This window comes from Natator depressus, chromosome 3 (assembly GCF_965152275.1).
Source record: "Natator depressus isolate rNatDep1 chromosome 3, rNatDep2.hap1, whole genome shotgun sequence".
Classification (NCBI taxonomy): Eukaryota; Metazoa; Chordata; order Testudines; family Cheloniidae; genus Natator; species Natator depressus.
This window is the reverse complement of record NC_134236.1, coordinates 128959759-128987246: the sequence shown is the minus strand read 5'-3', so window position 1 is coordinate 128987246 and position 27488 is coordinate 128959759. Positions and strand designations below refer to the sequence as shown.

General features: G+C 43.3%; 2 protein-coding genes across 2 annotated transcripts in view; one reads left to right on the top strand and one right to left on the bottom strand.

Moving 5' to 3' along the window:
• The window catches only part of ERMARD (ER membrane associated RNA degradation), a 32767-nt gene extending 20005 nt beyond the window's left edge, over window positions 1-12762 (bottom strand). The window contains exons 1-3 of the mRNA XM_074948797.1: window positions 12731-12762; window positions 2449-2614; window positions 442-581 (exon numbers count right to left, since the gene is read on the bottom strand). Coding sequence (XP_074804898.1) covers window positions 442-581; window positions 2449-2614 — 306 coding nt within the window. The 5' untranslated portion in view covers window positions 12731-12762. The remainder of the gene's footprint in view (window positions 1-441; window positions 582-2448; window positions 2615-12730) is intronic.
• A 216-nt stretch (window positions 12763-12978) lies between these two features.
• Window positions 12979-25188, top strand: DYNLT2 (dynein light chain Tctex-type 2). Its single transcript, XM_074947021.1, has 4 exons — window positions 12979-13059; window positions 23223-23441; window positions 24331-24489; window positions 25078-25188. Exons 1-4 carry the CDS (start codon window positions 12979-12981, stop codon window positions 25186-25188), a joined length of 570 nt encoding a protein of 189 aa, XP_074803122.1.
• Window positions 25189-27488: the final 2300 nt, after the last annotated feature.

Sequence of the window (27488 nt, the reverse complement as noted above, 5' to 3'; positions counted from 1 at the left end):
AAATATATAAAGACTTCTCTGTCCATGAGACCAGATTGCAGAAAAAGTTGGCAAGATCACCATCTAGAGAATCATTTTAACTCTCTGTTCATGCAGTACCCAGACTTTGATTTCTGACACAGAAAAACAATTCAACAAAAGAAGGACCCTTACAGAGAAGCAAACATATTAGGCTTCACAGAAAAGCAAAGACAGTCCTACTCATCTGTTGGCACGGGCCAAAAATATTTAGTAGATTTTCTGATTGTGATAACATGGATAAATTGTAGCACATTTCAGCATAGTTCTTACCCTATTACTTCATAGGATGCCAATTAGTTTCAAATTTTGAAAGCTTCAGAGGGTATTTTGCTTTGCTGTTTACTTTTGTGTAATCTGGTCCCAAACTCTTCAGACAGCTGCATAATTTAAAATATTTACTGCCAATATTAGTTTTCATACCTCTGTACAGTTTGTCCACTGGAACCACAATGAGTATTGAACTTCAAACTGTTCCATGGTCAGGGATTGTAGATGCAAATGAACAGATTCACATAAAGGTCCTAACAGCTGCACACTTTTTATGTAATCCACATTTTGATCTTAAAATTAAAAATAAAAGGGTGGTCACAGCAGCGAAGTTCAAAAGGTCCACTGTCTCAAATCCTATGGAGAACTAAACTTGTTCTCGTCAGGCTATATGTTTTAAAAATCAAAAGTCCCTCTCACCCTACACAGATTATTCTGCCAGGTCAATAGGACACTTGTAGTAGATGGAAAATGAAGGAAAGGTTACAACGGAAAACAAGACAAGAATAACTACCTATCCTAAATAAGGAAAGGTAAAAACTTTTTTTAAATTTAAGGTATGCAAGCTAAAGGGATTTTTTTAAAGCCCTGTTCCAATGGAAAATGGAAAAACTCATTCATATGAGAAAAAAATACTTCCAGATACTTGTCTTACCTAATAACTTGAAATACAGGTAGTTGCTTCTCTTTCCTACATACTCTAAAGAGATTTCCTGTTTGACAGTTATCATGAATGTCATATTCTAATATTTTGCCTCTATGTTTTACAGATAAAAACAACTTTAAACTGTGTGTTTCCAAACATGGGCTTAGACAATTTCTTAGGTATCTAAACATCGTGTGCTTACAAAATGCAGGAGTAGAAAGGGAGGCTGAGCTTGCAGAACCTAGTTTTAAGTGATTTCATAAAGGTCACAGAGATGGGAATAGAACCCAGAACTCCCAGCCCCATGCCAGGACCATCATTTTTGGAAGGCCAGTACATTCACCCATAAGTATAAAGTGGCCCGGAAGAGAGAAGAGATAAGCAATATATCAAGTTGCTCAACAAAGTATTTGTTACAAAAATAAATGGTGCACAAGTTAAAGATGTATTGCAGAGGGCCAAGTAGAATAATGTTTTATAATGCACTTGCCTATTATCTCTACCAACTCCAGTACAGAGACAAGTAATAATATCTTGCATAAATGACATGAGAAAATGAATCATAAAACCACCATATGAGTTGGTATAATTGACAGTCTCTCAAACAAAGGTGGGAATGATAGCTGTGCTGGGATCAGGATAGAAATGACAAAGCTGTAAAGGCTGCTTGCTACAGGTCCTGCTGACATAATGGACCAGATTCCTAGCTCATGTAAGTAGGTGAAACTCCATTGACTTCAATTGAAAAGTGTCTGAGGATATGGCCCAGTACATGTACTTTTTTGTTTAGTGTTATATCACCTCTTCTCTTTAGGATGAAGTTAGCATGCCATGGGGGAAAAAATAACATCCCCTGTAAGCTGTACTCACATGTGTAACTATTACATATGACTGAGGCAGACAACGTAACTTCTCTCATTTCCACATCCCTGGAAGCAAGTGACAGCATTTGTGCTACAGCAGATTTATCAAATGAAAATTCAGCAGGTTCACCTTGTTGCTCATTTTCCATTGTGGCTAAAGTATTATAAAATGCTTTAGAAAGAAATACTACCTCTATATAACTGGTGTGCTAGGAATCAGCACGGGGTGGGGGGGGGGAGCAACAATCCAAGGGCAGGTATCAAAGTCTTTCAGATTTCTTGCAAGAGGGGTACAAAGAAAAACAACATCTGGCTGGGAGGGGAAATCCACAAGAGAGGTGATTTTTAAACCTATTCTCTCTGTACCAATTAATTTTTCATCCAGCGACCAGGATTTTAAAAAAATCAGATAGTATTTAAAGTATATATTCTATGTTTTGGTTTTTACCATTTCAATGGGGTTTTTTGTTTACCCCCCTCCCGCAATAAAGATTTAAAGCTCTTTTTAAAAGTGAATTCTGTAACACAACCTGTGATGCAGCTGTTGCTGTACTGTAATACAATGTCCTGACCATGCTAGGTCTACCTCAAAACTGCATTTTGTTTTTGCTTTCAGACACAACACACAATAGATCTAAAGCAAACACTGACCTGATTCAAGGTAATGCACAAGCTCTGTGATTGTTCTCCAACATACTTCACCATTTTCAGACACAATACTATTAACAGAATGGCTGTCTATCTCAAATCCAAGTTTGCAAACCATATAATGCACTGCAGGGGAAAGACAGCTGGTGACTGGGTCAGCTAGTGACATCTGGAACACAAAACAAAGGGTACTTCCGATTATCAGGAAAAAGAGTATAAAACAAGTCACTACTTAGTGATTGCATCTGATGAAGTGAGCTGTAGCTCATGAAAGCTTATGCTCAAATAAATTTGTTAGTCTCTAAGGTGCCACAAGTACTCCTTTTCTTTTTCCGGATACAGACTAACACGGCTGCTACTCTGATACTTAGTGATACTGTAATCTAAAGTATGTGTTTACAATTGTGTTCAACATGATGATCCAACTAAAGTCCATTCAATACTATAATCAGGGGCATCATTTCAGAAAAAAATGGGGGAAGGAGAGACAGCAAGGTTGTGTCAGCATAGGAAAGTTATATGTGATTACATTATGCCCTGGGAGGGGCCAACAAGTGGCGCATACAGATGTATGAAAAATCTGGGGGAGAGCAAACCCTAAGTTCTGGGACAACAACTGCCCCCCCTCTCTCAATAGCAAAGGATGCTATAATACAAGTTCCCACCACATATGTGAGAGCAACCTAAATGAGCAGAACAACACAGGATGGTGAGGGTGTAGAAGGAGAAAGAAGAAATAGTGTATTTGCATCATCTTCTCACACTTCAAAATAGAACTCCTGAATGGGATCTCTCTTCTGTAAGGTGTGAAGAAAGGAGAATAAAGAAAAGAACAACCATCCATTTCAACATCTCCTGCTTACCTCCTGGATTTCTGTGGGAATTAATACTGCTTGAAGCATTGTTTACAAAGGGTGAAACCATAGGCCCTGAAGTTCCTTTGAGAAAATAAAAAAGTGTCTTGCAGAATTTACATGCTCCACAGTGAGCAAAGGGAATAACAAATTCTATGCATAAACAGCTTCCAAACCACTATAAACAGAAAAGTGAAATTATTCCAAAGCAGAAGTATAAATCCAGTTACCGGTAAGTTTAAAATTAACAATGAAAGTGCTGAAACTTTTTTTTGAAGAGTGCACTGAACTATGAAAAATGAGCAGTATGATGGGAAATGAAGTAGTAAATATCCAAATGTCTACCCACCAGTAACCCACATGCATTCAGGTTTTACCTGAAGACAGATGGATTCACTTGTGACATTTATTTAGATACATCTTGTGCCTATCTTAAGTTCTAAACACCACAAGCTTAAAAAAAAAAAACACAACGGATGTTTTTAATCCAAGTTCAAATCCAAGCACACAATCTCTCTCTTAGTAGGCTCATCACAAGAAAGAAAGAAAAAAAAAACCAAAACCCCAAGACTGCCATTACTAAATACCTTCTTACCATCCCCCACATATCAACCGACAGTTTCCCTACTTGCTAGAAAAATAGGAGTATTTTAATTAGGCTTTCAGAAGGCCTTTGACAAGGTCTCTCACAAGATGCTACTAAAGAAATGAGTCATGGACTCAGAAAAATAGTTTTGTCATGGATGAAAAATGACCAAGACAAAAAACCAAGCAGACAAATGGCCAATTTTCATCACGCCAGTAGTTTACCAAGTTTCCATATTAGGTCTAGCGTTGGTTAATATATGCATTAAATTATGTGGGAAAGGGGGAATAAGGAGTGAGAAAGCAAAGTGTGCAGATAACACAGAGTTAAAGTCCAGAGACGACTGAGGAACTTCAGAGGGACTTCACCATACTGGGTAAACGGGCAATGTGATGATAGATGAATTTCAATGTACATTGGAAGGAAATATTTGAACTAACAGACCTTACAGCATTCTGTAATATGTTAGTCTAATCCTGGTGGGCTCAATGCAAGGATAAGTGGATTGGGTTTAGTGCCCTGTGATGTGCAGGTCAGACTAGATTATTAATACAATCTGGTGGTCCATTCTGGGCTTAAACTCAGACTCTATAATGACTCTATAATCAGAGGCATAGAAAAACTCTCCTGTGAAGACACTGAAAAGATTAAGATCATTTCCTTTAGCAAGGAAATGAACAAAAGTGGGTCTGATAAAAATATATAATTAGTAGTGGTGAGAAACTACTAACTAGGAGCTACGTGAGAAAGACCCCACTACCAAAAGGAAACATTCCTGAAAGTGAAAGGTGGCAAATTCAAAACTGATAATTAGATTGTGGAACTCATTGTCACGGGATATTGACTCTTACTAAATGTTTGGCCTTAAGAAAGATTGATAATAAGAATACCGAGTTATAACAGTTATTGCAAACAGTTCTAGAAGGGATTAAAATCTCATAGTTCATGTTTTAAACTGCTCTCTTGTTATTAGGATGAGACTTTCCTGGGGACCGATTGTGATGGGTTGGGTCACAGAAACCCGCTTAGGAACTGCCACCTGATGTACTGAGACTACCTCTAAGCCAATATGCTGAGACTACCTCTAAACTCATTCTCCCTGCCAGCTTGGGACTTCAGTACCCTGCCTTGTTGTGCCAGACACGCTACCCTGCTACAAACACAGACCCAGGGCTGAGCCACGTCCCCCACAAACTGCAGGCTTAACTGAAAACATCTTAAGAAGTGTTCCTCTCTCCAGCACTCAGATACCCAAATCTCAATGGGGTCCAAACTCTAAGTAAATCCATTTTACCCTGTATAAAGCTTATACAGGGTAAACTCATAAATTGTTCACCCTCTATAACACTGATAGAGAGATATGCAGAGCTGTTTGCCTCCCCAGGTATTAATACATACTCTGGGTTAATTAATAAGTAAAAAGTGATTTTATTAAATACAAAAAGTAGGCTTTAAGTGGTTCCAAGCAATAGACAGAACAAAGTGAATTACCAAGCAAAATAAAATAAAACACGCAAGTCTAAGCCTAATACAGTAAGAAAGTGATTATAGATGAAATCTCACCCTCAGAGATGTTCTTTTACAGACTAGCCTCCTTCTAGTCTAGGTCCAGCAATCACTCACACCCCTGTAGTTACTGTCCTTTGTTCCAGTTTCTTTCAGGTATCCTTCGGGGGTGGAGAGGCTAACTCTTGAGCCAGCTGAAGACAAAATGAAGGGGTATCCAGGGGTTTATATAGTTTCTCTCTTGTGCATGAAACCCCGCCTCTCCCCCTGTGTAGAATCACAGCTCAACATGGAGTTTTGGAATCAGATGGGCAAGTCACATGTCCATGCATGACTTAGTTGTCTACAGGCCAAACCGAAAGCTCAGATGCGGACTGGCGTCTATCAAGGTCTATTGTTAACCAAGTACTTGCATTTACTTGAATAACCCCTTCACACTATGTTGACCAAATCTGCCTTAGGTGCTCTCTACTGCAAACACTTTAAATACAAGCACAGAGCCAAAGCTCATAACTTCAGATATAAAAATGATACATGCATATGAATAGGATGAATACATGCAGAAGAACATAATTTTTGAAAAGATATGTTACATGACTTATCTAGCACAAAACATATTCCAGTTATGTCATATTTACACTCATAAGCATATTTCCATAAAGCATTATGGGGTGCAACATTACACCGATTATTCCACATCTGCTTATTGGGGGTACTGGCTTTTTTTTTTTTTTTTTTTTTCCCCTCTTCGGCATCTGCTGCTGGCCACTCTCAGAGACAGGATACTGGACTAGATGGACCATTAGTCTAATCCAACATGGCAATTCCTATAATTCTAACTAAATCAGAGGGAAATGTGGCAAACATTTGATTTTGTTTGGGAATAGGGGTGACAGACTTTAAAATATTTATTAATTATAAAAATTAAACATACAAAAATATTACCACATGCTGTTTTACATATATTGTTTGAGAATTTAATTACAATTAGTAAATCAATAGGAAACACACACACAGGTGATAGAAGTTTCTATGCTGTATACTAACTTCATTATATTTTTCTCCTAGAGAGCCAGGCAATAAAAGTTACCAGGCTGAACCATTTTCTGCACGTATTTTCAACAGTAAAGAGTCCACTTTAGTCTTGTATAGAGGGTTCTTTCATGTCTGGAGAATAGTTTTGGATAGATGGCTCCTCAAAGTCCAGACTTTTAGTACTTGAAACTAGTATGGGAATTTCACGTATTATGGCCAGAAGGGAAGTATCGAATAACAATGCCTACCTCATAAGCAAAGAGTAAGGAATTGACGCAAGTTTATTTGTGGCTCCAGGCTTTGCTCTAGATGTTTAGGAAGTTATTTTCTCCCCGCTCCTCTGTAGACAAAGTTTAGGGCAAAGGCAGCAAGTAGCCTGTAAACACCTCCCACCTTGTTGAAAGTACTTTTGTTCACTCTCATGTGTGCGCTTGCCAAGAAAAACTTCTGCTCTTTTCTTCTTTCTTCAGCCCTCTGTCCCAGCATATACCTAATATATTCATCCCAGAGTTAACCCTTGCTCTTACCCAAGTTTTAACCCAATGCCATTATGGTTCATACACAAGAACTTTTTACCTGAGTTTGGAGGTGCTTTCTTCCCCAGCTAGCTAGCACAGCTGGGTTAGAGTTCAAGTTCTACTTTAACACTGTCTGAAACCCACACACTTTTACAGTGAAGACAAGCAAAATCACACTAGTGCTGCTAATTCTCCAATTCCCCCGAAGTTCCCCCGAAGGGTAGACAAGTTGTCCCACAACTGACTGGGAAAGAATTCTAGAGCACCTTGTTACAAAGAACGATAGCATATGCTGCTGACACACACACAGGCAAGTCCAGAAACAGCGAGGACACAGTAATTTGGGCATAGCTGTGCAATGGTGATGTTCACACACAGGTTAGGGTAAATTGGAGGCTTGGCTACACTTGCAAGTTACAGAGCATTAAAGGAGCCCTGGGCCCACTTGCTCACTACCCGGCCACGCTGGCAAGGCACATAGAGCGCACTGACGCCGCGGCTGGTCCGCTCCTGGTACTCCCCCTTGGCGAGTGGAATAACGTTTTGTGCGCCCACGCTGGAGCGCCGCGGCACCAGTATGGATGTCCTGGCCTGTTAATGTGCTCTGATCGGCCTGTTCTAGCCACTCTGGTCATCACTTTGAACTCTACTGCCCCGCCCTCAGGTGACCATCAGACCCACCCTTTAAATTCTCTGGGAATTTTGAAAATGCCCTTCCTGTTTGCTCAGCCAGGCGTGGAGTTCTCTCAGCGAATCTTTCCAGGTTACCATGCCTCCACGAGCCAGGCGATCCCCAGTACGGAGCAATGGCGAGGTGCTGGACCTCATCAGTGTTTGGGGGGAGGAAGCTGTCCAGTCCCAGCTGCGCTCCAGCCATAGGAATTATGATACCTTCGGGCAGATATCAAGGGACATGATGGAAAGGGGCCATGACCGGACACACTGCAGTGCAGGATTAAAGTGAAGGAGCTGCAGAATGCCTACTGCAAAGCCTGTGAGGCAAACAGCCGCTCCAGTGCTACCCCCACGACCTGCCGTTTCTACAAAGGGCTGGACGTGATACTTGGGGCCGACCCCACCTCCACTCTGAGTATCACAATGGACACTTCAGAGCCCAGTTCAACAAGGTGGGAGGAGGAGGAGCAGCAGCAGCAAAGCGGGAGTGAGGGTGCTGAGGCGGAGGAAGACACCCCGGAATCCCTCGACGCATGCAGCCAGGAGGAGGTAGCCAGTCGTGGCAGCTGGTGCTTGGGGAAGGACAAACACCAGAGGAGGTTCCCGGTAAGCGGCTTTTATTTTGGGAAGAAAGTTATTCGGTGTGGGCTCTTGGGGTGAGGAGGGTTAGGGCGGCATGCATGCCTAGATGCAGAATAGGGCATTGATGTGCTCTCTCAGATCGTGGTAATCGACCTCAGTGATCTCTTCAAAGGTCTCATCCAGAACTTGGGCAATGCATTTGCACATGTTTCTCGGGAGAGCCACTGTGGTCTGTGTCTCAGTAAGGCTAACTTGCCCCTCACGGCACAGTGCCGCAGACAGGGGGACCATTGCTGCACACAGGCAAGCTGCATATGGGCCAGGGCAGAATCCTCATTGCAGTAGAAGACCTTCCCTTGCTTCCCAGGTCACCTTCAGCAGCGAGATATCTTCCAGGATGAACTCCTGTGGAAAATGTGGGGACAGTGTTCAGTATAGGGGCCCCCTGCCGCTGTTGGCTCTCCCCAAGGCACAGAAACCCAGAGGACAGTACAGCCGTGAAACGATCAGTCACGCCTGACCCTGTGCTTACTCACCATTTTGGGGCTCCTGTGGGTGATGTGCGTTCGCTTTGGGATGGGCTATTGTGTATACTGTGCTTGCCTTAAGTACGGGGGAATCATTGCTCTGTCTGGTGTGAACCATGCTGCCTCTGTTAAGTGTTGCATTTTGCCTTTACAGATGCAACCTTGAGATCTCAGCCGTCCGTGTTATCACCGGCCGAAAGACTCCAAAGAATCAGAAAAAGGCCACATAGAAGCGAGGAAGACATGTTGCATGAAGTAATGCAGCATTCAAGTAATGAAAATCGAAAAGTGCAGGAGTGGTGGGACAGTGAAAGGAGGATCCGCCAGCAGAATGAGGAGCGCTGGCACAAAAGCGCGGTGCTCCAGCAACAAAGCACGGATCGGCTGATAAGCATAATGGAGCGCCAAGCGGACTTGATCCAGGCGCTCACAGCCATGAAGGTGGAACGCTACCGTGCCCGACCCCCCCTGCAGCCCTTGTCCCAAAACTCTTTCCCTTGTGCCCCCATGTCACCTCCAACCCACTTTCCCCAACATCCGGGTTCTTACCACCACTGGCTGCCTCCAACACCTGTAGCTTCATCTACCAGCCCTGAAAACTACGGGCTTGGCTACACTTACATTTTATAGTGCTCTAACTTGCTGGTTCAGGGGTGTGAAAAATCACCCCCCTGGGCGCAGCAAATCTGAGCGCTTTAAAGCGCTAGTGTAAACAGGCTCCGAGCACCACAGCTCCCAATGCGCGGAGCTAATCCCCTCGTGGAGGTGGATTACCAGGAGTGCTGGGAGAGCTCTCTCCCAGTGCTCACGCGCGACCACACTCGCACCTCAAAGCGCTGCCGCAGGAGTGCTCCCGCAACAGCACTTTGAAGTTTCCAGTGTAGCCATGCCCAAAGACCCTTACCCTCTGCACTCAACCACCATGCAATATAGCCATCCTGAAGTGCAGCACTCATTGCACAGCACTCCAGACAGGAAGGCTGAGTATGATAACAGGACACAAACAAATCTGTGATTGTACCGTTCCCCACCCCCTTCCCCTTTCTGTTTCCCAAGCAGTTGTGTTTCTTTTCAATAAATGAATTTTCTTTTCAACAAATGGATTTTTTGGCTTTGAAAACATTCTTTATTATTGCATAAAGTAAAAGATACCTTAGCCCAGGAAAGAAACAGGCACTGCAAGTCAGCGTAGCAAACACAGATTCCTACTAACATTGGAACCACTGCACTTCACTCGCGTGCAGGGCACCACACATTACTGGTGGCTTTCAGCCTCAAATTGCTCCCTCAAGACATCCCTAATCCTTGCAGCCCCGCACTGGGCCCCTCTAATAGCCCTGCTCTCTCTGGCTGTTCAAATTCAGCCTCAAGGTGTTGAACCTCCGAGTTCCATGCCTGAGTGAGTCGTTCACCCTTCCCCTCACAAATGTTATGGAGGGTACAGCATGCATAACTGCAGGGATGCTGTCATCGACCAGGACCATATAGAGAGAGCCAGCGACCCTTTAAATGGCCCAAAGCACACTCCACAGTCATTCTTCACTGGCTCAGCCTGTTGTTGAACCACTCCTTGCTGCTGTCAAGGCTCCCTGTATAGGGTTTCAGGAGCCACGGCATTAAAGGGTAAGCAAGGTCTCCGAGGATCACAATGGGCATTTCAACTTCCCCTATGGTGATCTTCTGGTCTGGGGAAAAAGTCCCGCCTTGCAGCTTCCTGAACAGGCCAGTGTTCCGAAAGATGCGTGCATCATGCACCTTTCCGGGCCAGCCTGCATTAATGTCAATGAAACACCCACGGTGATCCACAAGAGCCTGGAGAACCATAGAGCAATACCCCTTCCGATTAACGTACTTGGAGGCTAAGTGGGCTGGTGCCAGAATTGGAATGTGTTCGCCATCTATCACCCTCCGCAGTTAGGGAAACCCATTTGTGCATAGCCATCCACAATGTCATGCACGTTACCTGGAGTCACGGTTCTTCTGAGCAGGATGCGATTAATGGCCCTGCAAACTTGCATCAACACGATTCCAACGGTCGACTTCCCCACTCCAAACTGGTTAGCGACCAATCAGTAGCTGTCTGTAGTTGCCAGCTTCCAGATTGCAATAGCCACCCGCTTCTCCACCGTCAGGGCAGCTCTCAATCTCGTGTCCTTGCGCTGCAGGGTGGGGGTAAGCTCCTCACAGTCCCATGAAAGTGGCTTTTCTCATCCGAAAGTTCTGCAGCGACTGCTCGTCATCCCAGACTTGTATGACAATGTGATACCCACCATTCAGTGCTTGTTTCCCGAGCCTAAAAGCGGCATTCCATGGTGCTGAGCATGTCCGTGAATGCCACAAGCAAACTCGTGTCATATGCGTTACTCAAGTCGATATCATTGTCGGAACCCTCACTGTCACTTTGGATCATAAGGAATAACTCGACTGCCAAACGTGATGTGCTGGCGAGACTCGTCAGCATACCCCTCAGCAGTTCAGGCTCCATTCCCGCAGACCAAAAGGGAAGACAGAGCGCGCAGTACAAAAAATGTTGAAAGATGCCTCCAAATGTGGACGGAAACACAGGGATTGCTGGGATGTGAACCGATGCATCATGGGGCGTTCGGACAGGACCCAGAATGCCCTGCACCTCTCGCCCCCTTCCCACAAGCCACAGCACCAGAATGGGAAGAGGTGCTCTGTGGGATAGCTGCCCATAATGCACCACTCCCAATGCCACTGCAAGTGCCGCAAATGTGGCCATGCCAGTGTACTTGTGCCTGTCAGTGTGGACAGACTGCAGCGCTTTCCTTACTGTGCTCTCCGAAGGCAGGTTTAACTCAAAGTGCTCTACATCTGCAAGTATAGCCATGCCCTGGGCGCAAATCACTCTGCAGTGAAGATATACCCAGTAAAGCAGTAGGGAGTGGTCGCTTTATCCCAGTCATGCCAACTTTACTGGGCCTTCCACCAGTGCCACTGAATGTCCAGCTGAATCTAAGGAAGGACAGCCAAACAGACAACAGACCCTCCAAAGATGTGTTGTTCTAAGAGTGGCTCATTCCTTAAAGTAAGTGAGGAAGAAATAAAAGGACCATTTCCTTGGAGAAGGACAGAATCCTTCACTATAAGGATCTAACTGACCGCACCAAAATTCCTAGAAGCACTCTCTAAACATATAGTAAATTCAGAAGCAACCTACCCAGTGGCAGTATGTTTTTTTCCTGAAACATTAACTTTCTGTACTACTAGATGACACATGGTTAAAAAGTGTATTTAACAGACAGCATTTTACATTGTGCATTTTTTCTAAGCACCTTTTATTCAAGTTTTTTTAAAAATGAAAGCTGCTCCCTGTGCTCACTTTAATGTAGTATTTAATAATATAAATCAAAGTCCACTTTCCTTGAAGTGACATATGCGCCTCACTCAGTCAGGAGCTGCTATGTCTCAAACTAGCCCAGTTTAAGAATCACGGAGATACCCCAGTGCGACAGATCCTAGGGGTTAGACTGTCAGTGTCTCAAGGAGTCTAATGTCTGTTTCACTGACACCCACAGAGCGCTGAAAAAACGCGTTAACCACCAGCTAAGAAACGCACCCCCGAGGGGATCCTCGTCCCAGAGAGCGAGGTGGCGGCGCGGCGCAGCACCCTTGTGAGCCGTGCCACACAGAGCTCCCTCCCCATAGATCCGGTTAACCGGGCAGCGGGGCTGAGCGCAGCGGCGGTTTCGTGGAAGCAGGAGCCGTTACCCCGGCCGGGGCTCCCGCCTGCATCCAATCCCAGGCAGAGCTCCAGGCCCAGCCCCCTCGGGGGGCAGCGAGGCTGACAGTGGCTGACTCCGGCCGGGGCCACCCAGGAGATCGGGCGCAGGGGCGTGAAGCACGTTACCCGCCCCCCCGGGAAAGGGCTCGTCGCTGTGTTTCAGTTTCCCTCCCCCGCTCGGGACATCCAGGGCGGAGGCATCGCCCGCCCCAGCTCGCGCGGGACCAACGCTCCAAGCAGGCACCGCGCGCAGTTACCTCGCTTACTTCCGCCTTCCTCCCCTGCCGTCGCACACAACTGGTGACGCTTTGCCGTTCGCAGCCAATGACGACATCACGGCACGTGCGGGAAAGCCTCGCCGTGGCGCTGCCGAGTGAGGGAGGGCTGCGCAGCGCGAAGCTGGGACGCCGTAGTTGTAGCTGCCGTTGGGTGGCGGTTGGGGGAAGGCACCGAGCCCGGTCTCCTTCTTCGCAGGGGCGGGACGCGACACGTCAGGGCTGAAGCCATGGACAAACACGCGAGGGCGTCGAGACTTCTCTCGGGTGGGAAGGGGGAGCGGCGTTTAAGCATGTTCGAGAAAGACAGCGTGAGCAGTGCGCAGGCGCGGAGTGGGGAGCTGGGCCATGTTGGGCCGGGAGGGGACTCGTGCACGCGATTGGACAGGAGTGGCGGGTTGGGCACCTGTGGAGCAGGTCCCCGCGCGCTGAGTGAATATCAGTTGCGCATAGCCTCTGGGGGGGAGGGGCGAGAGACGAGGGAGTCAATGGGCGTCTCCTGCCTCTGAGTGCAGAGGGGGCGGGAGGCTGAGGTTCCAGCACGAGCCCATTGGGGTGGCTTCTCCATTTAGAGCGCACCAGCCTGTCTGCCCAGCTTGCTTCCGGCTCTGCAAAATGTCATCAGTGCCTCCATGCGGCAGGGAGCAAGCCTGGGCTGGGGCAGGGGTCACTGCACCCTGACCTCCAGACCCCCTGTTTCCTGCTGGCTGGTGTGCAGGCTGGTCCACTGCACCTTCTGTTCTTAATTTAGATGCTCCTCCGAGACTCATTACTAATGGTTTGTGCTTGGCTCCTGGTCGCAATGGTTCAGCTCCATAAGATGTCTGCTCTGCTTGATCCGTGTTCATCAAAACCTAGTCTTTTATAAGACCCTTCACACTAATCCCTCTCCTGCTATATCGCGGCTATCTGGGACTTGACACATACTCTTGCATCAGGTTGTACCTCACTTAGGAGAGGCTCTAGTCATTTTCCAGACCAGGGAAGAAAACACTGCCTTTGTCCTTCCCCCCACAGCAGCAGAGCAAAAAGGGGAGGGAAGCAGCACAGCAGCTTGGTACCACTTGAAGTTGGCATCTAGGGTGGCTGCCCCCCCACAAAATCACAAGATTGGCTTTCAGAAATGATGACATAAAAATATTGTCTGGTTTTGTGGTCTGTCTTTTGATTTTTTTAAACTCTCTCTACGCATCCCCAGAGTGTGTGCGTAACTGTTAGTGTTGCGCACTGTCCCAAATATATGGGGTGATTTTGGCCCATGCTGCAGGAACTCTCACTCCCATGTCCGTCTGTCTCCTGCCCAGAAATTAATACTGTCACTCAGTCCTCCCATCAGTTCTGTACCACCCCCCGGCCTCATCTCTGCTCTTCCTAGGGTAATTCACACCCTCTCCCAGGCTTCGGGAGTGCAACAGGATTCCACTTCTCATGCTGGGATGGGGCCAGCTCCGGGATGGTCCTTACCCTCCTGCCCCTTCCTAGGCCAGGTGCTATAGTGGAGAGTGGGAAGAGGTGTAGAGGCACCATTCTGTCTATTTCTCACAGGTGAAGAGAGCAGAATTGTGATGAACTGCTGGGTTCTTTTCTCCTTCCTGTGAGAATAGCAAGCCATAGGGAAGAAACTCTCTAGGCTTCCGGCAGAACTGAACTTCATGAGGGAGCTGGATGATCTAGTATCATTACAAGACAGGCTCCAGAACCCTATGAAATCCTGTTACTCAAGAAAAAAAAATCATAAAAGTTAACAATGCTGCAAGCTTCTCTCTTAAGCACCTCAGTACCAACTTCATTCAGTACTTACCCTTGAAGCATGAATCTTCCATAGATCTTCACGTTTACTTCACAATGGTACGATGTCACTGGCTTGTCTTGGAACAAAAGTTCTCTGTGCTCGGGGATCTGATTCTTGAGGTGATTCTATTTTCCCAGCCAATGTCGTCAGAATAGCTCCATACACAACACTGGACTGATTCTAGATTGGGCCATGTACTTTTGCGAGATGCTCTGAAAAGGACCACACTTAAAATATAATGCAATCAGAGAAAATGATTGCTATAACGTTTACTAACACTATTTACAATGCCAAAAGTACAAAAAATATGAAGTAAAATGGTATTAGTAACTGCATTACTAAAAACTACTAGTAGACTTATTTATGACCATTGAAAGGTTTTTGGTTCAGAGAATGATAAAGATAATACTTAGTAAAACTGGCCCATGGTCAGAGATCTTTAAAAGACCTAGGTTTGCCTCCTCATTCAATGGCCCTTTCAGCATAAGGAGAATTTATAACAATTTCAGTTCAATTGGTATTAGCATTGTTGGGAGCCTTGGACAGGCTGCTGGCTGCCACTGATATTTTTAACATTGCCTCATGTAACCTACTCAGAGGATATCTAATTAACATGTCATTGAAGACCTCTCTGACCCATCTACACTAGGACTTTCAATATTGCTAATTTTGGAACTGAACTGGTGTGAGCAATAGTGGGAGATTTTTAGAAAATGTCCTCACTGTAGACAGCGCTGATTTGTGTAAGTGACTTCTCAGAGAAGAATCTGCATGGCTTTCTTTGTTTTTGAGCTTATCATCCTAGATGTCTCCTATCCTTTCCTCTCTCCAATGACTGAAATAAAAGTTTTTGTGAGCCCCTGACTGGACATCTTTATAGATCTTTTGAAAGTACTTAATCTCTTCAGCATATCTGTATGTCCTCCATATTCTTAGAAATTTTCATTCACCTTTTAGCATCACAGCCTAGCAGCTGGGACACCTTCTGCTCAGGTGCTTGTTCCATTCTGCTGCCTGATTAAGCAGCTCATGACTCTACCTGCCCTAAACTATCCCTGCAACCTGAAATTGAAGCTAGCGACTGAGGAAACTGCAAAATTGATCTCAAAATAGTCTTTTTCGAACATGTTAAAAATTGAGTTTTACTATAAAAATGTGTTTTCAGAATAGCAACCCAATTTGATAAAACTCTTCTTCAAAATATGTTGCACACATGTATTTCACTCAGGTGTATGCATGCCCAGCACACCACAGCTGGAGAGTTTTCTGCAGTAGTACTGTCTGGAATGCATATGCCCCTGCAAATCTTCGTGGTCCCTCCTGAGGCTATATAAGGGCAGCAGCACCCTGCCCCCCTCAGGTTCTTCTCACCGCCTATGGCCTGATTTGGAGCTTCCCACATGGTTTACCTTGCTGTTTTTTTCATCTGCATAGTTAGCTAGTTTAGCTTTCCCTTTACCTTTAATAGTTGGCCATTAGTACCAATTAGTTGTTGGTTTATTCTTTCAGTTTCAGTGCTAGGCATTGTTGCTACCGTTGTGCTCTCTGGGCTTTAAGCACTGCCCATCTTCTGAAGTGTTTACACAATGCCGCGCCCCCCCGCCCCTTTATGACATACACCAGCCTTCTTAGCCTCTATAGCTATGTGCATGGATAAATACAAAGACTTGAGTGTTTTTATTCTCATTCTGCACCTCACTCTGTAGTAATGATGGCTGCCAATGAGAAATCATGACCAGGGAGATTTAAGTCAACTGCCAAAGAGAAAGAACCCAGGAGACTTGATTTACTTTGGAGAAAAATTTACTCTACCTCCTCCTCTCTTCAAATGTTCATAGCAAATCAGCGGGTGGCTTTAGCTAAATATGACTTTGTAAGCTGAGATGCAATGTCTAAGTTTATTGAAAAATTATCGAAAATTTTAGGGAGGAATTTAAGGCTTTCCTGCCAGAAGGTTACATTGTGACCAGGCCTCTCCAGGCTGTGCTTGGTGCAGCTTTTTCTAGAGTGATGGCCTCTGCAATAACAATGAGGAGAGCGTTCTGGGAATAGCTAGTTTGTTGAATATCCATATCGAAGACTTTCCTTTTGATGGTTGTCCCTTTTTTTGGACAAAACAGATGAGACCTTACATTCATTTGAGGACTCATAAGCTGCCCTTAGCTCATTAGCAATATATATTCTAGCCCCTAGGAGACATCAGTACAGGGCTCAACAGCAGGAACAGAAACTATTATAGACAGCATTTTTACCATAAGACACAGACTTTTCAAAGACAAAGCACAATTCTCAACTAAGGAGATTATCTAACTCAAGCATTGCATAGACAATCATCCTCAATAAGTATGGGGAAACAGTCCATTTGACTTCCTCTTTGAGAATAGCAATGCAGTTGTTGTTGATCTCCCCCCATCCCCTTAGTCCCCTATTTGGGGACACATTATTCCATTTCCTCAGTGCTTGAGAATCCATAACTATGGACAAGTGGGTCCTAAGCATTGAGGGACCTGGGATATTCCATCCAGTTTCTTTCTTTTCTCCATCCTCACTCCTCTGCACACACCGCGTCTTTTTTCAGGGACTTTTCTCGCTAATCAATGCTTCTTCAGAAAGTTCATACTTTGGTCTGTTTGGAAGCTATAGAAGAAGTTCCCCTTCAGTGTTGGGGATAGGATTTTTCTTCACGATTCTTGCCCATTCCCAAGTCGAAGGGCGATCTGAGACCCGTTCTAGATCGTCAGAATCTCAATAAGTCCATAAAAATACATAAGATTTCACATGGTCTCTCTAGCATTGATTATTCCTTCCTTAGGTCATAATGGCTGGTTTGCTGCCCTCGATTTATAGGACAATGTAAGAGAGTTTATTCAGTGGTAGGCACCCCGTCGTGACTAGGTGTGGAGTAGCAGCTCTTCACTAGACTAATACCCCTATCGATGGTCTCTCTGGCACCGTGGTCGTTTTCTGCCTCGTAGCTTGTCCAGTGACTCAGCCCTCTGACTAGTTCACAGACTTTAGTTTGGGTCACAGTTGTCCCAAACTAAAATGTCTTAACACAAAAATAGAACCTTCTGCCTTCTCTGGGGCTATTTCTCAGCCTCTGTCCTGTTTGAGCAGAGTCTCCCCCAGGCCTCCCTGCATGGAGAGCTTTTCCAGTCTCTCTCCCTGCCTGAAGACCTTTTACCCTGTTGATTCAGGGCCCTGCTGGAGCCTTTCTTGATCACTGCAGTCTCTACTGATATAGTAGCAATTTTCTGAGCTTTCCCCCTTACATTGCAACTTACAGCTCTGAGCATCCTGCCTCTATAGGAATCTTCCTGCAGCTCTGTTCCCCATCTGGACTTTATCGCTACTTAAGCCTGGCTCCTTTTACTGTAAGAATCACCTGATTCCTCTCAAGTGGGGCCCATTCTGTAATCAGGTTGGCTTAGCCCCAGGCTAAGCCACCCTGTTACAGGTACCTACTTCCATGTGTCGGTTTTTCCAAGTCACAGGAAGTTTCTAAGATTTCTGATAAAAGACTTCCTTTTTGCTTGTCATCGGCCCATAAGTATTCACCAAATGTGTGAGGGTAGTGCTGGAGTCTATACACCTGACCTAATATGCCAGGCGGTGCCTGTGCAGCCACCAGGGGCTGCCGAAGTCAGTCTATTGGCTGATCAGCTATCCCTTAGACATGTTTCTGTGTATCTGTTTTGGGCCTGGCATCTTTGGAATGATGGATGGATCAGAACAATGTGTGCAGGGGCATTCCATTCTCGTGTCCCTTTGCATCCAAAACATATATCACCAATGCATCACTGATAGGGTGGGGTGCTCTCCTGGAGGGTTTACTAACCCAATCTTTATGAACGGAACAAGAGGTGACCCTTCACATCAATGTGCTCGAACTTCAGGCAATTCACAAGGCCTGTCGCACTTTTCTCCCTCACATTAAGGGACTGTCAGTTCAGATTCTGACTGACAGTACAGCTATGATGTACTGCCTGAACAGACAGGCAGGAGCAAGATCCAGTCAACTTTGTCAAGAAGCTGTGAAATAATGGGACTTATGCATCAAGGATGATATTACTCTTATTGCCTCCCACTTACTAGGCTCCCAGGACCTCTTGGCTGATCATCTCAGGAGGAGATTTTCCCAAAACCATGAGTGGTCTCTGAAGAACAGTGCGCTCAGAAACATCTTTCATGCCTGGCGTATCCAATCAGTCAGACTATTTGCAACAAAAGACAACAGGAAATGCCATGAGTTTTAGTGTCAAGTGGGTCACAGTCCAGGCTTTTTGACCCCTGCTTTTCTCCTTCAGTGGGGGCCAAGCCTCCTGTACATATTTCTCCCCATTCCTCTCATCACACAGGTGATTTTTTCAAATTAAAACAAGACCATACCAAAATAATTCTTATAGCTCCAGCACGGTTGTGACAGTGCTGGGTTCTCAGATCTTCACGGCCTCTATTTGACCTCCATGGACCCTGCCTTCATTTCCAGATCTACTTTCCCAACAACAGTCAGTTATTATACCCAGAACTGGATAGCCTGCATCTCACAGCATGGATATTGAGGGGCTATATTAGGCAGATAAAGATTGTTCATTGGCAGTTCAGGAAGTATTGCATAACAGCAGATTGGTTTCTGCTGTATCTGTTTATTTAGCCAAGTGGAAGCCGTTTTCAATCTGGTCTATTCCCCATGCTGTACCTGCAACAGAAGCTAGGATACAGGATATTTTATAATACCTGTTACATCTGAAATCCTCAAGTCTTCTCTGGTTTCCCAGAGGGTCCATTAGGAGCGATCTCAGCAATTCATCCATCAGCCCAGGACAGATCAGATTTTTCTAACCCAATAGTTTCCAGATTTTCAAAGAGGATTGTTCGGCTTTTCCCCCAGTGAAGAATATGTAGTTGCCTTGAGATCTCCACATTGTGCTAGCTGTTCTAATGGGTCCTTATAAGGTTCCTTGGGTCTCAGGGCCAGGGTGCCCCCCTCACCAGCAGTGGTGAATCTGTGCTCGTGCCAAGTGGGTCGATCAGGCATTCTGCTCCACAGCCGAGCAACTGGGCTTCATTTCAACAGCTATTCTCCAATCCCACACCCCTTGAATATAACTCCTTGACTTTACCATTCCAAGACCACTAGTTATAATTTAAGATATACTCAAATAAATGCATATATCCATATTTACATTTTTGGAGATACATGTGTATTGGGTTTTGGTGGCTTAAAGTGCTGCTGGAAAAAAGTTCAGATTAGTAAATGGAAGGACATTGTTTACAGCTGAGCCCATTGAACTTTGGTTTCATGGCACCCACTGGATGAACTTAATGTCCAGTTCTCTTTTTTAGGCAACGGAATCTCCTGTCAGTTACACAGATAACTACTATAACTAATACTATTTCGGTTCATGTTTTTTTTTTTTTTACAAAACTAATAGAATATGACAACACAGAGATTAGGAAGTCTAAAATTATTGCCCTATAAATTGTATGCAGTGTTGTAGCCGTGTCACTCCCAGGATATTAGAGAGACAAGGTGGGTGAGCTGTCATCTTTTATTGGACCTTCTGTGGGTGGAAGCTCAAAAGCTTGTCTCCCTGCTGTATGAATTAATGTTTAAGGATGGATTGCTCCCTTCCACAATAAAATCCCTGAAGGGAATAAAGGGAGAAGAAAACTTGAGTTTCCCCTTGTGGAAAATTTTCCATTTTGTTTAATCAGCAACTTCTCACTCACTGAATAAGATGCAGGGTCTGCTACTAAACTTTTTGAGTCTTGTGGATCCACACCGATGTTGAAAAATCAGTGGGAGGTCAGGGTCATCAGCATGAAGACCTTGTGCCTCAGTGTGAACTTTGTCTCCCTGGGCACTCCACCTTCTTCTCCTTGGCTGTGGCTGCCTCATGTTCCTCTTAAAACAAGCTCCACACTTTGGATAGGGCTTTGTGGGAAAGGTAATGTAGTTCCAGGCTATACAAATTTTTGGGGGAACTCCCCTTAAACATCTGTAAAGCTACCTCATTGTCCTCCATAAAATCCCTCCTTAAAACTCTCCTTTGTCATGATGCCTACAAAAATGGTTAGCTGGGGTGTTGAGACCACTGCCTATCCTGCCCGCTGTTACTGTGTTATTGATTCCTTGTGCTCCCTGTTTGTGTGTATACTCTTGTCTTTTTTTATATTTTGATTGTAAGTTCTTTAGGATGGGGACTGTCTTTTTGTTCTCTGTTTGTACAGCTCCTAGCTCAATAGGGGCCCTGGTCTGTGACAGAAGGCTCCTAGGTGCTACTGCAATACAAATACTACTCATAATTACATTTCCTAAGGAATTTACAAGGGGTTAGTCTGGGGATGATGTGTGTCCCTCTGGACCCCATCCATCATGGGGCAGCCCACTCCCTGTTCCCTACCACCTCCTCAGAACAGATCCCAAACCCATGTCTTTATGTCTGTATCTCCATAGGATTGGGGGTTGGTACCATAGTGGCAGCAGACCCACCTTCTGGGTAGGAGAGGTGAGACCTGCACAAGGAGGATCCACTCTAATCATGGCTGGGGAAATGTCACTTTCCTACCCAACAAATCTGCTTTATCACTGGGTATATAGGATCATATGCATTCATTATAGTGACAAAAGTATGTTTATGCTACTTTTGACTCCTGGTAGAACTGCAGAGTCAACACACCTCTGGGAGACTGATTTTGATTCCGTTTTGTCTCTGCATCATTAGTACGATTACTTAAGTTTCAACTGCAATGCCAAATTCTGCCCTCAGTTACTATTGAAGATAATGACATTATACTAGTGTGACTGAGGGCAGAATTTGGCTGTGCAGAATCTTTATGAATCATAAAGATGAACAAACAAAAATGATCACTACTTCACTTTCAGATCCTGTAATGGGTTCCCTGGGGTGCAACCTGGAACTTGGGTATCTCTGAGCCCTCTGGCACCAACCTGGGCTCCCTGTCACACTGTGATGTTGTGACAAGCTGCAAACCTCACTAGGTGCTGCACTTACACAGCCATCCACAGGCAGGGATGCACCCAGCTAAGTAACATGAATGCTTCTCGTAGCCACTCATGAACTAACAATAGAGAGTCTCTGGCCAATTCCCCCAGCTCCCTAGCCTAGGACCTCAGGGCTGTCTTGTCCTGCACTGGTCAGAAGCCTGACCAGTGTAAGTTTATTACCCGTCCGCCCCTCCCTCAATGTGGAGAGAACATGCTTTCCACATTGTACACTGTGCAGATTTTTCAAGCATTTCAACCAAAACACACTGTTTAAGGTAAAATATAAAACAAAATCTATCTTTCTGTAGTTAATAAATCTCAGTGATTATAAGCTATAAGCGTACAGATCAAAGTTGGTTACCTAAGAAATAAAAGTAAAATCGCAATCTGAGTTCTGTAAACTAGACAGGATTTGAATCAAGCAGTGTCTCACCCTATTGGTATAGTTCCTTAATACACAAGCTGGGATTCTCCTTTCCACCCTGGGACCACCTCCCTAGTTCAGTCTTTGTCCTCCAGATATGTTTCCAGGTGTTGAGTTGTTGGAGGGAGTGAAGCCAAGTGATGATGTCACTTCCCCTCTTTTATAATTTCTTCCAGCTTACTGGAAAGATTCTTTGTTATGACAAGTCAAACAGTCTCCATTGCCTATGTGCTCTCTCTGAGAGGTCTCCATTCTATACAGTTCCTAGGGTAGTCCTTGTGATTGTGGATTCCCCTTAATGGGCCATCATCAATGTCTGGCTGCTTTGTTGTACTTGAAAGGCTGGTTATGGGTGTGCCCAACCTTGCAACATATTTCAGTAACAGATATAACAAAACTTCGTAACTTCCCATACAATGGTACCACTTACAAACTAACAGGATATTCATGTTCAACAGATCACTTTTACAATGATACCTCACAAGGTATACTTTGTACAAAACATAATTATATGACAGTGGTGAATATGGGGGTTCCAGGGTGCTGCTTCAGGCACAGAACGCCACAGATCCAAAACTGACTTTTTAGTTCTTGCAAATAGGAAAAAAAAACATTTCTGCTTAAAATTGAGCTAATTTTATCTGGAAGTCATTGAGACACAACAAATATGCATCTCTGCAGTGCAGTTTGTATAGTAGTTTTTCAGAATATAACCACACAGAAGATCGATCAATAAACAAATCAGTAATAGCGTTTATTATACTGGTATTGTATACAACATCAGTACCAGTACTGAAAATTTTCTACTGGTAACACAGGTGTTTGGATAAATGGCTGGGATTATGCTTTCCAACACTTTTGAAAGATAGTGAAAAGGATTTATTGGCAGATTGATTGAGGGTTTCTTCTCCCCTGAGTGCTCTGAGTGCCCAATTCTGCCTGCACTGAAGTCAGCTTCAAAATTTGCATAGACTTCAGGGGAAGCAGAATCAGAGCTTAGGTGAGAGGATATAAACTTTGGCCTTTTTCCCTGAAAGAACATCAGATAACTAGCACACTCCTCAATTATCCATAACGGAGGTGAACAATTCACAGTCTAGTTTTTTTTCAGATATCTGCTAAGATGATCCCAAATAAAATTCAAGTCTTTCCCTCTAGCGATACCATTTTGAAGTGTCAGAAAACTTTCAACAATCAAATACCAAAGAATGATACTAAGCTTTATTTTTTCTTTTGTTTTAAAAAGCATGCACAGATCTTAAAAGACAGAATGAGAAATTCAAGCCATGAAGTTCACGGTATGGAACCAATGGATGGGGAATCGTTTGCAGAGTTTGGGAAAAGTGAAATATTTACATTGAAGACTAGCATGGCAAAAATAAAATATGCCAATACGTACAAAATGGAGCCATATAGGAAATTCCAGGCTCATTTAGTAAGAAACAAAGCTCAACTTATACTAACGGTAGAGTAATACTTTTTGTTTAAATTGTCTGTATGTACGATACTTAATTTTAGTGTAAATGTTAGGCCCCAGTCCCTCAAAGTCAGCCATGGGGTTACTACAAAGTTAGTATAAAGTTAAGCATATCCATAAGTCTGTCCACATGCTCATCACAGGCTCTAAATTGTAAGATACTGAATGTCTTTTGCAGAGTGCTTGCTGAGCACCAGCGGTGAAGGTGGAAGTTGAGGGTTTTCAGCTCTTTATGGGATTGGATCTCTTTTCTGTTGATAGATTAAAATGGGTCAGAGAACTATCCAAAATAAAATAAATAGGAAATTGTGGATTTTTTGAATTTTATTCCCTTAATTGGTTCGGGTGACAGTTCATGACATGAGAGCAAAGTATTCCTGGTGGAGTCCCTCTGGTGTTATTAACAACAGTCTGATTGCCGTATATGAAATCAAGTTAAATGGAATGAGGGACTCTGTTCTGGAGAATCTACTGATACAGTCTATAGTTGCCAAAGAGCAGGGAAATTGTATTATTTACCATGAAAACTAAGAACTAATCCCATTGGCTCTGCAGTGCAGGAGACGTCGTGGATATGCAGACTAGATGCTCCCTAGGCTATTTTCCATGAAACTGAGTCAAAAGGAAAAAAGTACACTTCTGTTCATTTCAAAGAAAGCTAAGATTTGTTAAAAATGTTTTAAAGAGAAATATTTCAATATTTTGACAGATAAAGTGTTTCACAGTAAAAATGATTAACTTTTTATTTGGGGACGTCATCTATTGTGTACAAACATTCCAGTAGTTTACTTCCTTTTTCTTTGTAGCTAAAAGTAAGATTTGTTTATACAAAAGCTTGTTAGGATGGAGATTACAATTTTTAAAACTCTTTTGATAGCAGAGACTTCAAAAAACCAAGTATAATGGTGCGACTAGTGTCTTCTTGTGTAATTCAATCTCAGAAGAAATATTAAGAGCTGTCAAGGACATGGGCTTTGATCGCTATAAATATGTAGTAACAGTCCTAATCGTGCAAAAGACTGGTCAGGCAATAAAAGTGAGTAGACAGATTAATTTACTCATAATATTTTCACAAACTGAGTTACATGTGTGGGGCCCTATTGTGCCTCTTGGGCATACTACCACATTCAGGGTGGTCCAGATCTGCATTGCTTTAGGGTGAGCTACCCCTTGGAGCTCTGAGGTGCAGAGGAAGCTCGGCTGCTCTGTCTTACTTAAAGGATGGCAGCATGTATACCTCACCATGGCTGACTAACACTGCTGGTCAGTGTGAAGAGGACACAAGAGGTTTGCCTGAGTAAGTATTACAGATTTAGCCCGAGTGTATGTTTCAGTAGATATTTTAAAAGTGATAAGGAAAATCACTGAACAACATTTTTTGGCTACCAGATTTTCAGAGCTCTTAAAGTATATTTTCTCTAAAAGAAAATAAAATGCATTTAATAAATGATAATAAAACATTCAAACTCCCTTTAATTTGCAGTTTTATATACATTCTTATTATTTTTAATAAATTAATATAAACTAGCTGCACCTATATAATGCTACATGTTCATTGTAAAGTTCTAATCTGAAAAAATTCCTTAAAACAATTATTAGTACTTTGTTCTTTTCTCCCCCATAGATGTCCAGCAGATGGGTCTGGGATGTTGCAAGGGACAACTGGGTTTCAGCTAAATGTGAAACAGAATCCTTTGTTTCATTGGCTTTGATAATGGCTTGTTATTATGAGTAGTTCTCTAAAAGCAACCTCTGTTAACGGTCATCACAATACTCTGTATAATTGTTCAAAAATCTTCATAAAGTTACAGTTATTTTAGAACACTTCCTTTGTTAAGTTAAAAACAGTTGATACATTGAAATTCACATACATTTAAACAAATTTTACCAATTCTTTTCTATAATTTTTTTTAAAATGTATATGGGTGAGTGCATACTGTATACATCTGCTGTGTTTATGAATTTATGACAGGTACAAAGAACACATTTTGCAAGGTGCTGAATGGGGCCTCGCACATTCTAAAGAATGGGTTCCAACAAATTACACGTGACAATTCCATTCATAAAAGGGAAATATTCTGCTCTTTGAGGTGACTCTGAAACAGAAAAGTAACATTGTATTTACTCTCAGTTGTCATATTCATCAAATTCCACAGCAAGAATCTCTTCAGAGATCTAGTAGTGAGGAAAGCCACTGTAATGTGGCTTATTTTTAACATCTTTTCTTAGATTAAATACATTTTCCCCACTGTAGCCAGCTGTTTTTTCTTATGCCTGTTAAACTCTCATTTTTGTACTTTGAAGTTTGGAACGTTCCATTTAAGGTCCCAATCCTGCTCCTGTTGAAGTCAGTAGGAGTGTTGTCATTGACTTCACTGATACCAGGATGGACCCCAAATTACAAATCATCAGCTGTTTTATAATCCTTAGTCTGGAGGCTGATATATTGTATTTACTGGATTCAATGACTTTTTTTCATTTCATCGGACTGGTTTGTAATGACGACAAAGCCAGAAGAGCTGTAAAATCCATTCAGTGACAACCTAAAATCTTCGGAGATGGATATGTAATTGACAGTTAATGACAACAATACATATATATATATATATTGAAAAGAATGGCTAAGACAAAATTTGCAAAGTACTTATACAGAATGTTAGAACTGCTAACATTATTAACCTAACAGTGACTCAAATCTGCTATTATTTCATTGATATTGTTCAAACATAATGATTCAAAAGAAAATAAATAGTATTTGTTTTCAAAATAATATAGATGATGTTTAATTTTCTGTTACATTACCAAGCCATCAGGCATTTCAAGGTTGTAGTTAATGCCTTTGACTACAAAGCAAGGGTAGCTTTAGTATCAGGGTTCATGGGTTCAATTGTACCTGTAGAAATCGCCCTTAGTGCTGGCTCTTGTCCCATGAGGCTGTGACCATGTACCAGGTCACAATGCCCAGCCCTGTGGGACAGGAGCTGCTGCTACTGGACAAATGTAGTGCTGTCTCGCTCTTCAAGCCCCCTGCCTCCTCTCACCCAGGACTTCCCCTCCCCATTAGCGTTGTGGTGTTGGGCAGAGGGTGCTGATGTGGGTGGTCAGTATCCCCTCTTCAGTTTAGTATAGTGCATGCATTGAATCAGGAGGCTACGTTCACCCCTGCCACAAAGCAAATACTTCTTACATAGACAAGGCATCAGAATAGAAATTTCACCTGGACATGGTAACAACTGGCTTCTTCAAGCTTAATAAACTTGGGCTCCAATCCAGTAAACACTTAAGCAATGGGTCAAGTATGAGGGGGTAGCTGTGTTAGTGTAAATGTAAATATATATATAAGCTTCTTATTCTGTAAATGCTAACACACACAATAACTTTGCACATGTGAGTGGTCCCAGAGAACTCAGTGGGACTAAAAGAAAAGGAGTACTTGTGGCACCTTAGAGACTAACCAATTTATTTGAGCATATGCTTTCGTGAGCTACAGTTCACTTCATTGGATCCGATGAAGTGAGCTGTTAGCTCACGAAAGCTTATGCTCAAATAAATTGGTTAGTCTCTAAGGTGCCACAAGTACTCCTTTTCTTTTTGCGAATACAGACTAACACGGCTGCTACTCTGAAACCTGTCAATGGGATTACTTCCATGAGTAAAGAAATATGCACACATGCTTAAGACCTTGCAGAATCAGGGCCTTTTCTATAAGTAGGCTTTGCATAATTCAATTTTTAGTTTTGTATAGTTTTGATGGATAATACCGGTTTATTTTTAAGCTTTTTTTCTGTTTGCATTTTCACAGTTGCACCAAATTATGAATATTAAACATTTTTTATTTTTATTGATTTAAATTTTCACAGTTGCAGGAAATTATGAGGTGTCAGAAAATAATTAATGACAAATGTTAAGATTCAAAAAGTTCAAACTTTATAACTGTAAAAACACGAATTGTCAACATAACGTCAAAATATATAAAGTAAATATCATTAAATCAAACTTAAGTTCTTAAGCACCATTTTTATTACTTTGCCTGTG